We start from the raw sequence: 13,824 nt of genomic DNA on the forward strand, positions 1-13,824 counted from the left end.
CCCTGATGGGAAGTCATTGATCCTTCTTTTCATGACCTTCAGTAACTGTGAATTTAGACTTATGTGGGAACACAATATATGAATTAGAAGAAAAAGAAAAAAGAAAAAAAAATTCTTTGTACATAATAAACGTAACTTCACCCTGAAGAGATACACACAGTGAGAAACATTGAAAGAATCTACAATTAATCTTAGGATACACACACACATCTGGTAACCACAAGGCTTTGACATGTGTGTGAGGTGCAGAAAGGAGTGTGTCTGAGTTTCTGCATTTCAAGCTTGTTTTTGTTGTTTCTGTGCTGTTTTTGCATCCCCTCCCTGCCACACCCACTCCTCAACCCTCCCTGTGTCACTGGCACTCTGCTCATGTGCGTGTGTATGTGTGTGTTTGTCTGTGTGTTTGTGTTGGTTTCACTAGGCCCCCTCCCCAGTGAACCCCAGTGCGCTGGACCGCACAGCAGCCTGGCTATTGAATATAAATGTGCAGTATTTAGACCATGAGGGGATGGAGCCCGAGTCACTGAGAAACAGAGAGGATCTGACTCAGGTGGAGAAGGTAACCAGTCTGCTACATTCCACCTTTGACCTTTACAAATCTTTTCTTTCTGTTAGTGCCCCCCACCAGTGACCCATCCTTTCTTCTCTTCCTCTAAAATCTCCTCCATGTACTCTTTAAATCATTCCCATCTTAGCCACAACATTTTCCCCTAAACTCTCTTTTTTCTTTACTAATATGTCTTCACAAAGACCAGCCTAGCAAACACTGCTGTTTTCGCAGCAACTCTCTGTGACCTCAAAACAAGTTAACACCACGCATTAATAAATCATATTTCAGCTTGAAACTACAAAACAGGTAGAAATGTGCAGTGTTGCACTGTGTTTTGTGTTAAATATAAATGGATCCTTATTACAGAATTTGAAATGTGCACTTCAAATAACCGTGACTGCGAGCTGGGGACCAGGGTTTGTCATATAAGTTTTGCAGTGAGAAACAAGTTCATGTATCAAGTCTGAAAGTGAGTTCAATTTTGCTAGTCATAAACTAAAAACAAGGCCCAGGCCATCTTTAAATTTGTTTAGCCTTATCAACAGGTCAACACTGCATTTAGTGGGATAGCAAATTGGCCCTAATGGCTATGATAGAGAGCTGTTGTGACCCAATTAGAATGATGGTAATAAAGAGGGTAATTCATTCAGTTACTGCTAAATCATAGTCTATAGTCTTAGAGCTGCTACGGAGCCTACTTAGACTTTATATCGTATCAGAAAAGTGCAGATTTAGAAAAAAAAGGTATTTTGCAAAAAGAAGATCTCATCTCAACACATTTTTCTCACCACAAAATGGGAACTATTTTATATTGAAGGTAGTTTTATAAGCAGCAGCAGTTAGAAGTCATATATAGGTGGATGATAAAACCTTAGTAATATTAGATCAAACTATCCATTATTTAATGATATGTTCCTTATAACATGAAGAAAGATCAAGAAGTTGTTTCTAGAAGGTATTCTTCATTATTTTTTCACTTCACACCCTTTAATCCCCTCTTTTGCTCCATCTGTGGAATGATTGAGGAGCCAGCCCTGATGGCGGTGTGTGTTTGTGTGTAGTACAAAAAGTCTTCCACTGCCAACATTCATGCATCTCTTCTCTGCAACCTTCCTGCAACTCCTCACCCCGAGCCATCCTTCTGTGCTTTGATTGGTGCACATTCCCCGACTTTTTCTTTTCTTTTCTGCTCCATCTATAATGAATATAAACCTGTCATTCTCACATAGCTCATACTTTATGGGAGCCAGAGGCCCCGGCAGAGGGAGCAACCAAAGAAGGCAATAACTTCAGCCTCACACAGATTTTGCAGTAGCCTTAAAATAGCAGAGAAGACCCAAGAAAACGATTGGAAAACACTAAATCTTCTGCAGCAGCTCACACTCAGTCCTCGGCTAATGCTCTGTATTGTGCTGACAATGTCTCGTGCTGCCCGTTTAAAATTGACTTGAACACCATATTCTGTGTTCGGGAGTTTTTTTAAGGACTTAAATTTTGTTTGAAGTCACGTTGTCCTACTGGTGGCGCTCATCCCTACACAACCGTGTTTACCAAATGTAAAGGATTATAAATGACTAAAGTTCTGATTTTAGAAAACAGTCTTCAGAAGATTATAGAAGCTTTCATATTTGGACCAAATAAACAAGATGATGAGGTTAGGAAGGAGTGTCCATGATGTTTGCTGATGTTGCAGTGATTTGTACAGTATGGATGATGAGTTTTTTTTTACAACAATTTTGCATCCCTGTGCATACAAGTTTATTGAATTATAAATATTCCACAGAGTATATTTAAATGGTATTTAATTTTTAAAGTCAGACTTAGTTTTGTTATATGATACATATTGAATTTTAAATAATGTTCCACATATTTATGAGGAAATTATTCATTTTACTTTATTTACTGTTAATACAACAATATTTTCAAAACTGCACCTTACAGCTAACCTGGAGAGACCGGCTATTTATTTCTGTTTTGTTTTCTCAAACCAATGTTGGGTAACATCTTCTGCAAACAGCATCAATAACTAAGTTATTGACACAAGATAATTACTTTCAGCTTATTCCCCTGAAGGGATCATTTCTCCGCTTGGAGGAACAAAGACTAGTTGCAGTGGACATGGATTATTCTCAGAGGGAGGAACATATAGGATAAATCTATCTGAGGTCACTCTGCCATCTGGAGAGGCTAGGAGGGAGGTGGGCTTGTGTCCCAGCAGAAAAGTGAGAAAGAAACAAAAGGTGACAAGATTAATGTTCACTGCAGCATCTCATGGTGGTGTAATTGATTTGTAAGATTTATTCTGAAAGCTACTCGTCAACCCTCAAACAGAAATGAGACTCAGCATCAGGATACAATTTGATCTCAATAGATTAAGAATAAACCCAAACTTCCTCTAGATTATTAACTGACACATAGCAGGCACCACTGACAGCGAGCAGCAGCGTACTTGGTAGGAATCATTTGAGATTTAGATATATGACAGAAAAAAAATGAGTTACATGTTTCTAAATAAAAAAAAAACTGTTTCTTGAATACAGCAGGGATTCTGATTCCAAGTTCCGCCAGAGTGCAAGTCACAAAATTCTCGCATACATAAGAGGTTATAAAACAACAGTAGAAATCACATGAACATGACTCACTTCAGTTTCTAAATCAGAGAAGAAAAGCTTCAATTTGGCTGGGTTACGATACTGACAGCTTCATCTCAGAAAATCAAGCTGACAGACACGAAATCACTTAAGAGAAAAAGTTCTAAAGATGGTATCAGGGCGAACATCAAACGAAGCTAGACCGTTTTTCTTTGGACCGCTTGAACATAGCGGAAAACTGATCTGTGCTGCGGATATTCAATATTTGACTTGCAAATATTCCGAAGCCGTCATAGATGACCCATTCTTCTAATTGAATACATCTGCCTCAGCGAGCCGTCACACAACAATGTTTCAGGTAAACAAGCGAAGCTCTGAGCTCATTAACTCTCTAATGAGCGTTGGTTTAATCGCTAACTCTCACTGACACACACACACTCTTTAATGTTCTGTACATTTCAGCTGCTCAGCAAATGAAACTCAACACATTAATAACTTTTTTCTATCTCAACACCCAGACTATTCCAGGGTTCTGAGTTGATGTGCCCAGTTAAGATATCTCCTGCCCTCCAGCTGGCATAACTAATCATCTGCACTAACCTTCAAGACGAATGAGGGGGAAAAAGTGTAAAAAGGAGCCCTGCTGATGTCCCAAGTGAAAGAAGATATATATATAGTTCATGTTGTGAAATAATAACCCCATGCTGAGTATTTGTAAGTCATTCCAAACGAATCTGCATCATGCATGTGATGTAGAGGTAAAACAAATACTTGTAGTATGTACTTAGTTAGTTAGTTAATCCAATACTCAATAACCAAAAATGTGACTCTTTTTTTTATTTACAGTCAATTTAAGCTCAATAAATATAAGCCAGGACATTTTTACTAAATTGCTTTACATTAACTTCACATGTATTTAAATGTTTGAAGAAAAAATAAAACAGTTACGTTTAAGTCAATGTTTGGCTTTATCTTATGCTAGTAAATACTCAAATGCTTCTGATTTATTTGTTTTTATTTGTGTGGTGAACTCAAACCAGAAACCAGTTGGCCATGCATTCTCTTTAACTTTCTATAATTATTATTCAATCGATTAACACCTTTTGAAACATACTCAACTAGTAAAACACCCATAGCTGCAGTCCTTAGATTAACAATGATTAACTGAAACCATTACAATAACTAATTTTATATTTTTCAGTCAATCTTAGAGCAACAAGATTTAGTTGTTTATTCATTCTTAATTGTATTTTTCTTTTTCTTTGTGAGGAGACTGAGTTTTTTTCAGTCATGTAGTGTCGCAGGTGATCAACGTCAAGAGTAAAACCGGTTTTCAGGACAAGCTGGTTTGAACGAGCACTTAAGAAGCGAATTGAAAGCAGGTTGAATTAGGCTAGAATGTTGTAGAATGTTGTTATTCTCAAAGTACTCGAGTCAACGTGTCTGAGGTGCCGCTCTTGAAAGGCCTGGTGTCGATGTGCCAGTCAGGAAGTGGGATCAGTTAGAGTTAGTGTCAGGACTGTGTCTTTCTCAAGGGGAGGTGGATTCTAGTACTGCAAGACATTGTGTGGACTTCATGTATTTCTCCCTCAATTGTGCATCACGCTGTTTCCTGCCTCCCTCAGAAGAGCAACATGAAGAAGCTGAAACTTGTCAACTGGTTCTTTCTTGCCCTTGTCAGCGATGCTAATCGCTAAGACATCCCTGCTGATAGGGTTTATGATAATAATTTCTATGATAATTTCCACAATAAAAAGAATTCCATTATGTTGTTATGTCAGTACCAGCAGGAGATCGCGCTGCTGCAAGAGAAGCTGCGAGCGTCTGTGCAGAAGCTCGAAGAGTATGAAGCTCGCTTGAAAGGACAGGACGAACAAGCCCAAAAGGTTCTGATGGAGTACCAGGCACGACTTGAAGAGTCTGAGGAACGTCTTCGCAGGCAACAGGATGACAAGGACCTCCAAATGAAGGGGATCATCAGCAGGTATTTGAGTCCGCCAACTCTTTATTTGTCTCGCGTATATAATTGTGAAACACTCAATTTCCCTCTTGATTTTGGCTTTTTCTGGCACAAATAGTGTTTTGTGGGTGATAAGTTTTATATTTTGCCAATGAGACCTTCCCCAAAATTGTGTTAAGATGTACTAAGCCTCAAAAAAGATTCAAGGCCATTTTTTGTCACACCAAGAAGTTGGACATTTAAAAAAAAAACCTTGGAGTATGGTAATCAGAGCTAGTGGGAGGACCTCTAGGTGTTCTGGGCAGTGGGTTTATGGTGTAATGTTTTGCCTTTGGCCCGGGAGAATGAGTCAGTTTGAAAAAAACACCAGGTTTCATTGAGTTGAATTAGAATTATATTATAATGCAGAGAGTGCCATCTAGAGGCCTTTGAAAATGAAGACAGTGCATCATATCTACAGTATGTGATGCAGTATCATGAGACCTCATCAACCAATAACCGTTCAAAGCTCTCAAAATGTATATTTGTGTTTACTTTGTGGGTCTTTGATCTTGAACATTGCGTTCCCAGATTGATGTCGGTGGAAGAGGAGCTGAAGAAAGATCACACCGACATGCAAGCGGTGGTCGACTCCAAACAGAAGATCATCGATGCTCAGGTCAGTTTGAAAGGGTGACAACAGTCACCAGCACTCATGTTTGCTGCTGGCACAAACTGTGCCGGAACATCCAGGTTCACGTCACGTCTGCCTGAGAGCCGACAATGATGGGCTTCTCAGCATGGGAGAAGAATACTGCCGCTCCCATATGTAACATCCATCTGTAATATCCGTGCCTTTCTGTCAGCATGGAGTCATGTTTAATCTTTGAATGCAACACTTAATTCACACTGTTGGCTTCGATCCCTCCTGCGTTTGCTACTTGGGGGTAATAACAAGAAAATATTGATTCAGTGGGAAATCATGCACATGTTTAATTGCTGACTGTGGCAAAGAGCAAACACAATCATCATCGTCTTATTGATATAAACTATGGGCAAACAATCAAATGGAAACACAATCGTGAATGTTGTGGGTCTTAGGATAAACAGCTCAGTGGTATTTCTATCACACACTGAGAATAGTGATGTTTTCACAAGCACGGATGCAAACAGGAACAGATTACTTACCTTCTTTTAGTGTCGGGGACAACAGCATCTTTAAATGAGCTTTATTTGTGGCATCGTAACGGCAAACAGAGAGAACGAGATGCCACCAGGGAGACAAATTGTGCAGTTTGGAAGTTCCACTAAATTACCAACTATTTCATGTCTGCTCGCCACAGAGACAATACTTAGCATTTCTATTTACTTAGCCGTAATGCTGGCTGTAAGAGACCCTGATTTAATGACATCTTTTCAAGACAATCTTCTTTTTTTAAAGAGAGTTGTTAAGAGATTGAGAAAGTCAAAGAAGGCAGACGGTGAGGAGGGTTGGCAGGGTGATGCTTGACAAAAGAAAGATAGCTAGAGTGAATAGAAATGTTCGGGTCAGGGGTAGTGACACTACTTCATACTACTACTTGTAAAAATGATCATCTACTTACTGCAATAAGCAAAACATACATTTATTTATAAATATATAGATCATTCTTCTTATGCACAATGTATGATACTTTCAATCACCACACGAGTCAATATTGCACTTTCCTCTGATGACTTGCACTGAATATTTGGCTCAGAACATAATTTCATTAGTTAAGTGCTACTAGCTTTAAAACGCTTCATCAGCTCTTCTAATTGACAGCTGGATGATCCAATACAATCTTTAAGTGCACTCCATGGGCAGACCTTATGTTAAAAAAAAAGTGGCCAATTGGTTCATTTCCTAACTTGTAGGTGGCCGCCAATCAGCTGGACATTTGCCCACATTGTTTTGTCAATAAAGTTGTAGATATACTTATAATAACAAATAATAGACACTAATGTCGAAGTGAAATTGGTGTGACAAAAAAAGAATATGCACATGATATTTATATAGTGTGAAAACAACAACTTTTCATGCCAATACCTTAAAATAATGTATAAAGGAAAATGTACTTAAAAATAGTTTTTTTTTATTATATATTACTTCATTTTGTATACTTTGATTGTCAATAATGGTTTAAAAATGACGAATCATTAGACGCCTTTGGTTAGCATTTAACCAAACATTACAATCCAACCTTCATTAGGGCAGCCAGAATACAGTAGATTGGAGGGGAAAGTATGGTAGACAGCTCTAACCTGAATGTGTTCTGGTCTACAAACAGCATCCTCGGTGTGAGCTCCTCTAACCAGATGTATTGTGATTGTCATTGTGTGCAGGAGAAGCGTATTGCATCCCTGGACGCAGCCAATGCCCGTCTGATGAGTGCACTCACGCAGCTCAAAGAACGCTACACGCCAAACCGGAACGGCATCTCCCCGACCAACCCCACCAAGCTGCAGATCACAGAGAACGGCGAGTTCAGGAACAGCAGTAACTGCTAGACCACCTGAGTGCGACATGTGTGTGTGTGTATGTGTACAGTGCAACGGCAAGAGGACGTCAGCCTAAGTGCATGGATGCATGCCAGTTTAAGGCAAGAGAGCAATGATGAGTGTGGATTCAACTTATTGACTGGACGGACAAGCTCACCAAACGGCCTTCGATGTGAGGGCAATGGCCAGAAGAGGCAGCATTTGTATATATAGAACAGAAAACTTCCCACCGGTGAAACATTTCATAGAACAACTCGCAGATTCTGCCTGAGACGAGCCACTACTTACCCGACACGCAGTGACGTTTCCTTCCAGATATTCTTCCTAAAGTCATTCAAAGTATCACTTTAGTCAGAGAATGGACATGATATACTTTACTTTAGAGTTATTGTTTTCAAAAAGCCAAATAGCCGCTTGAAAACAATATTTTGAGTCCCAACACTTTCTCGCCTCTGTGTTCACTCCTTAGGTTTGTTCCTGAGCTTCCCCCTATGTAGTGCACTTTTTCAAAAGCTATTGGTACATTAATCGCCTTAACTGAGGAACACAACCTTTTCCCCCCGTTTTCTGTGTATTAAAATGAAAAAAAAGGCACAACTTATACTGTGGATTTGTAAAGTATGGAAGTTAAAGTGTACACATTTAAAGATATATAGAATTCTATGTGATACTATATTAATGAAGTTTAATATAGATGTATACATTTCTTTTGTTCTCCTAGAATATACACACATAACTATATTTGATAACATCAAATATGAAAAACAGCCCTTTATTTTGGAGTTTATTTTTCTTGTGGATGGATGACAGGCTGGAGAACCCACGGACAATGATCAGCACCGACCTTCAAATGAACTTCCATCAAAGCTTGCACAGGTTTGATTTGGTGCTGCTCTGGTTTCGTCGCGGTCCTGGTGGCACACAAGCTACAAGGGCCGGGATCAACGTGATATACACTGGACTGGATTGTGAGACTCTTTTTGTTACACTCTCTCTTAGACTGCTTTGTTTGTCAGTGGTAATGAAGTATGCTGCATTCAAACTGTGACTTCATCGATCTGCTCGTCGTCTCAACCTTCGTCAGCTGGATTTACGCGGTGAAACTTGTGCCACATGACTCATGTCGGTCGTTTCAAATCAGTGGACATCGTTCTTAGGATTACATTTGTGGCTTTACATGAATCATATGCAAGCAAAAGCGACCTTGTAAATGAATGCATTTTTAATATTTATATGAAACAGCAAATAATTATTTATTTGTGAGCATACACTGCGCCGTGGATCCAGTTTGATGTCAACGGATTGTCAGTGTGGTGATGGTGAATAGAGGGAAATACAAACGATACCACAGGTAACAATCGAGAAGCTGTCACAAAGCATTCTTCAGAAATTGAATATTTCCTTTTAATTTCTGAGGAAAGATGTTATATTTTGTTTATCTGTTAAACCAAATAAACAGAGTCTTTGACGTTAACCTCTTGAGACCCAAACCTTTGTCCAGTGTTTTCTTATCCAGGAATTTGACATTAGAAAACGGAAAAACTAAGATGATTGATCTGTGTCTTTGTACCGAATTGACCTTGTAAGTCGACAGTTAGCTTTTTTATTTTCGGACATTGTATTTTCACTGAAATGTTTGGAGAATTGGGATGTCCCTATGAGATGGAGCAGCTAGTGTCCATAAATGTGTCCAACAGGTCAAAGTTAAAACTAAATTCAAATGATGAGGCTGAAAGCAAACAATGAAACGTACAAGGAGCCAGGGTCTCAAGAGGTTAGTCATTAGGTGTTTAATCTGCAGTTCTTTTTAACAAAATCAGATTAACGTGATATCAATTTCACATGCACAGCCCCAACACGTTAACATTGAGTATTACGGCTGCATTTGACTCAAACACGCATTATTGTTGGATTTTGTAAAAATTAGCTAAAAGTCTTGTTGAGACCAAAATTTTACAAGTAAAGTCAATTAAGGAGCCTTTAAATTGTATATATAAAAAACAAACATTACATTTAAAGACTAATTGCCATATGTTTATTGATCAATACAAGTAAAATAACACATTTATTTTGAAAGGTATAAGTTTCACCAAGTAACACCAGACTTTATCTGGAGATATATTTGCTTCCTAAATGTGTTCAAGAACCTCACACAAGGGCAGAGAAACAATGGTCATTGCCTGTGATACTATTCTTCAATAATTCCTGGAATGATAAAGACACTGGTGTACAAACAAAGTGAAATCCAACAAAAACGTTTGAGCTCAGAATGAAATCACAATGATGATGAGTTGTCAAAGCCTCATGAAGCATCCTCCTTGTTTTCAGAGACCACTAGATGGCACTCTTTGCTGTATAATCTTTGGCTTTCAACAGCGCTTCATGAAGCCTCATCAGCCCATCAATACAACACGACAATCAAATTAATTTACAGTCGCGACTGTTGAGTTGTAGCGACATGTGACTGTGATAATGACAGAATGAATGTGAATTAATGATAAATTGTTGAAATAGTTTTTGACCACCATAGCAAGGGTCTTTGACTATGCACTGGTTTCTCTATGAGCTGATTTCTGAGCACAAGTCGATGAAGTACGGTTCAGTAATACCATGAATACCATGGCAAAATAAGTTCATGTGCACTTCAAGATCAGCAGTTAAATCCTTCTGACTACAATGTCCGCACCGCAAACAAGCAGCGCCCCCTCTGGTGACATATCACAAATATTCTCGATGCATTTTAGAAGCAAGTATATCTCCACCCAATCCTCCTGAACATGAAGACATCCACTGTTGACTGGTCTTAATCGAGTCCCCCCTCTTCCCGTCATACCTCGCGGATCTCATTTCAACTATTTGTATATTTTTGTATGGTTTTCTGTAGCGGAACAAAAAAAAAAGCAGCGCGGCTCTGCATGCTTCATCTCTGCTCGAGAGCCACCTTCCATTTGTTTACTTTAAGGCAACGACGACGATGAATGGCTTCTGCTGCAGACATATAAAGTGAATATATGATCAAAGAGTGTATCGAGAGGCGTGCCGGCCTGGGAAAGTGTAAATAAAATGCTCTCACTATTTTTACCTTCTGTTACTAGGAGCTTTTTTTGTAAATGTACCTTGTGCTCAAACTCTGCTGTATCTCTACTGTAAATAGCAGATGTTAGCTCGGTCCGCTGTCCTCGCTGGCTAGAACTATGTATACGATTAAATTAACATTTCCGTGTTCTCCCTGTCAAAACTGATGTTTTATTTTGTACTGAGAGTGTGATATCACTTGCCAAAAATATATATAAAAGACTGCATAAATTTGAACACGTGTGGAAGAAGTTGATCTAATTCTGATGAGATGACTACAGCACACTCCTGGAATCACAGTTAAATAGGTGTACAATACATCATCTTACAGGTATAATACTGACATCAGGCTTATTGTTGACTTTTTCACCCGAGATTTTTGCCCCTAAATTCATTTATCAATACACTTTTATGGCACTTAATCATTGATAATTCAAATAAGCTCAATAGCACAACACGTGGCAGTAGTTTCCAAGAAATCACTCACACGACACACACACCAGAAGGTTGTGGACCTCACTCGAAATGAGTGACACTGCCTTCTTAAAATGTATGGTTCCAGATTATAATCCAGAACACGATTTGCATTCATTATTATTATCTATATTGCAACAGTTTATTTTCATGGCTTAACAAGAAGCAGCTGTCTCGCCTGCAGTTGATTCAGAACTCTGCAGCGAGAATTCTAACCCGCTCTAGTAGAAGAACTCACATTTCTCCGATCCTTAAAACTCTTCACTGGCTTCCAGTTTCTTTCAGGATCAACTTTAAAATTCTGGTTCTTACTTTCAGAGCTATTTATGGTCAGGCTCCTCCTTACATCAGTGATCTGATCCAGCCTTACACCCCAGCTCGGGCTCTGAGGTCTGTGGATCAGAATCTACTGATGGTTCCTCGCACACGGTTCAGGACCAGAGGAGAGAAATCCTTCCAGGCTGTTGCTCCTAATCTTTGGAACGATCTTCCTTTCTCTCTCTTGATGGATCTACCGACTCCTTTAGGAAACATCTTAAGACGTTATTATTTGTTCAGGCTTTTCCTTGATTTTCTGGAACTCCTGTTGTGTTATCAGTTTTATCTTGACCTTTAAAGTATAAACTTTATTGAATATTGTTTTGATTGTTTAAGCGCTTTGTGACCCTGGTCTGGAAAAGCGCTACACAAATAAAAATTACTTACTTACATTAATCTCTCATTATCAATTAGACATGTGTAGATTTTTTTAAATATATAATTTTCATCCAGTAGAAATGATTTTGCTGTCACTCAAACAATGCTGAACACAACATTTTAACTGATGGAGTGTTTTTTTGTCCATGAGGCGACACAAACACGCGCACAAACACATTCATTCATTTCCTGCTGATTGTTCATGCATTGTGGGATGTCATTTACACTGCATTGCTAATAGAGTCCTTCAAGTTTTCATGACCCTAAGTGAGATCTCCAAGATGATCATGCTACCTGCTTCTCTGAGTTTAGGAGGGCTCCTGGATGAGAGGTGAAACATCTTCCCCAACTCTACCCAGTCCAGTTGCCTCGCTTCTGAACCCTTTTTATAACCATGAGTGTGATGAACGCACATCTACACTGACAATAAACAAATAATATAACAACTCAACACATTCAGTATCTCCTGCCAGAAATCAGGTGTGGGCTGAATTTTCTTAAAGGAGCTCAGCTGTGCTTGTTTCAAAAAAGTCATTTTGGTCGATATGGAATGAAACTCTGATGAAAAATGTCATCATGCTCCTTATCTAGTCTTTTTTTCAAGTACAAACTCAGTGAAAGATAAAAGCTTGTAGCAATGAAAAGTGAAGAAAAGAGTTGACACGTGTTATCATTTAAATGTGTGTGTGGGTGGTGGTGGTGGTGGTGGGGTTGTGGGGGTGTTTGTGCAGTAAGTTGTGAAAGCAGTCTTTCAGATTTGGTGACAAGTGTTGCTACCAGAACCACAACATGCTGCTGCCTCACACCGACAACCCCGGCAATGGAGAGTCTGGTGAACTCCAACAAGCCACGATGAACGACGAACAGCTCAAGCGAACATATGCTCAGACTCGGGGTCCAAACGAGGGAATGATGGAGGGGATATGGAGAAGCTGGTGTCGACTTCAGAGCTAGGCTGACCTACATACTGCCTGATTGTTATTCCCTGCAGTTGGCACGAGAAATAGCCTGTGGCCTCCTCAAAAAACATGTAAAGGATTTCTTTGGTAGACAAATAGCTCAACATATAGAAGCTGATACCCCAAAAAGCGTGAAATTTCCAAATAAATGATATTAATGCAGAAACAGCAAAGTGGGTCTCATTAACAGCGGAATCATGGTGTGTATTTGAAAGGAAGTATATGTTGCTAATTGCTCCCTGTGAGAGTCTTATTTACTCGGCCTCGCGAAGTCGGATCTTGGCAGCTGGTGGTGTACGATCAGAAAATTGGCCTGATGAAATAAGTGGGCTGCTTGCTGTCGTGACCCCTCTGTTGCACTGGCATATCACAGTCTCTGGAAAATCATGAGAGCCACGCTGACCCTGACACATTCGTAGCCAGAGTTGTGTTGAATTCTGCTCGGTTAAATAGAGTCACCTCAGAGAACCTGGCAGGACGGAGAGTGATTCACCGTTTCCTCTTGTGAAGGTTTGTGTGGTTGCTAGGTAACCATGTAGCGAGGGAGAGATCGGGGCACAACAGAGCAGTGTCAGGTGAGAACGACATGTCGACGAGTAATAAACATTGATTTGTGTTTGTTTATCAGTGGCATGCTGGACCGGTGGGACAAGTTAAATGACAAGAAAGAAGAAGAAATGATTCTGATGAAACAAGTCAAACTGAGAGAACCTTGTATTCATAGTTTTAGCACAACAAAGAAGTGCAGGTGCAACATGACGGATTTCATTTAATCAAACTGTAGCACAGATGTGCAACACTCAGCTCACAAAAACCTATTTCCTTCCTGATAAGTCCTACTAAAAGTCATAGATAAAAAACACAGAAAAGTCATCATAGTTTGTGGGGGAAGATAACTCAACAACCACACACACATAACAACATCAAAAGACACAAAACACACAACAGCACACAAAATCATGTGATTTTAAAAAGTGGAAAATCAGGTGTGAAATCAGTGTCACGTCTAAACATTACAAT

General features: G+C 39.4%; 1 protein-coding gene across 8 annotated transcripts in view; it reads left to right on the forward strand.

The window, feature by feature from the left end:
* LOC148080437 (disabled homolog 2-interacting protein-like) overlaps positions 1–10,681 on the forward strand; it is a 115,105-nt gene extending 104,424 nt beyond the window's left edge. For 7 of the 8 annotated variants that reach the window (XM_087792130.1, XM_087792131.1, XM_087792134.1 and 4 more), the window contains 4 exons: positions 422–559; positions 4,923–5,125; positions 5,672–5,759; positions 7,445–10,681. In XM_087792130.1, the coding sequence (XP_087648256.1) occupies positions 422–559; positions 4,923–5,125; positions 5,672–5,759; positions 7,445–7,609 (594 nt within the window). In that variant the 3' untranslated portion in view covers positions 7,610–10,681. The remainder of the gene's footprint in view (positions 1–421; positions 560–4,922; positions 5,126–5,671; positions 5,760–7,444) is intronic. The other variant, XM_087792135.1, reaches the window with a different exon arrangement.
* Positions 10,682–13,824: the final 3,143 nt, after the last annotated feature.

Source organism: Callionymus lyra, chromosome 5 (genome assembly GCF_982586985.1).
Source record: "Callionymus lyra chromosome 5, fCalLyr1.hap1.1, whole genome shotgun sequence".
NCBI classification, from domain to species: domain Eukaryota; kingdom Metazoa; phylum Chordata; class Actinopteri; order Syngnathiformes; family Callionymidae; genus Callionymus; species Callionymus lyra.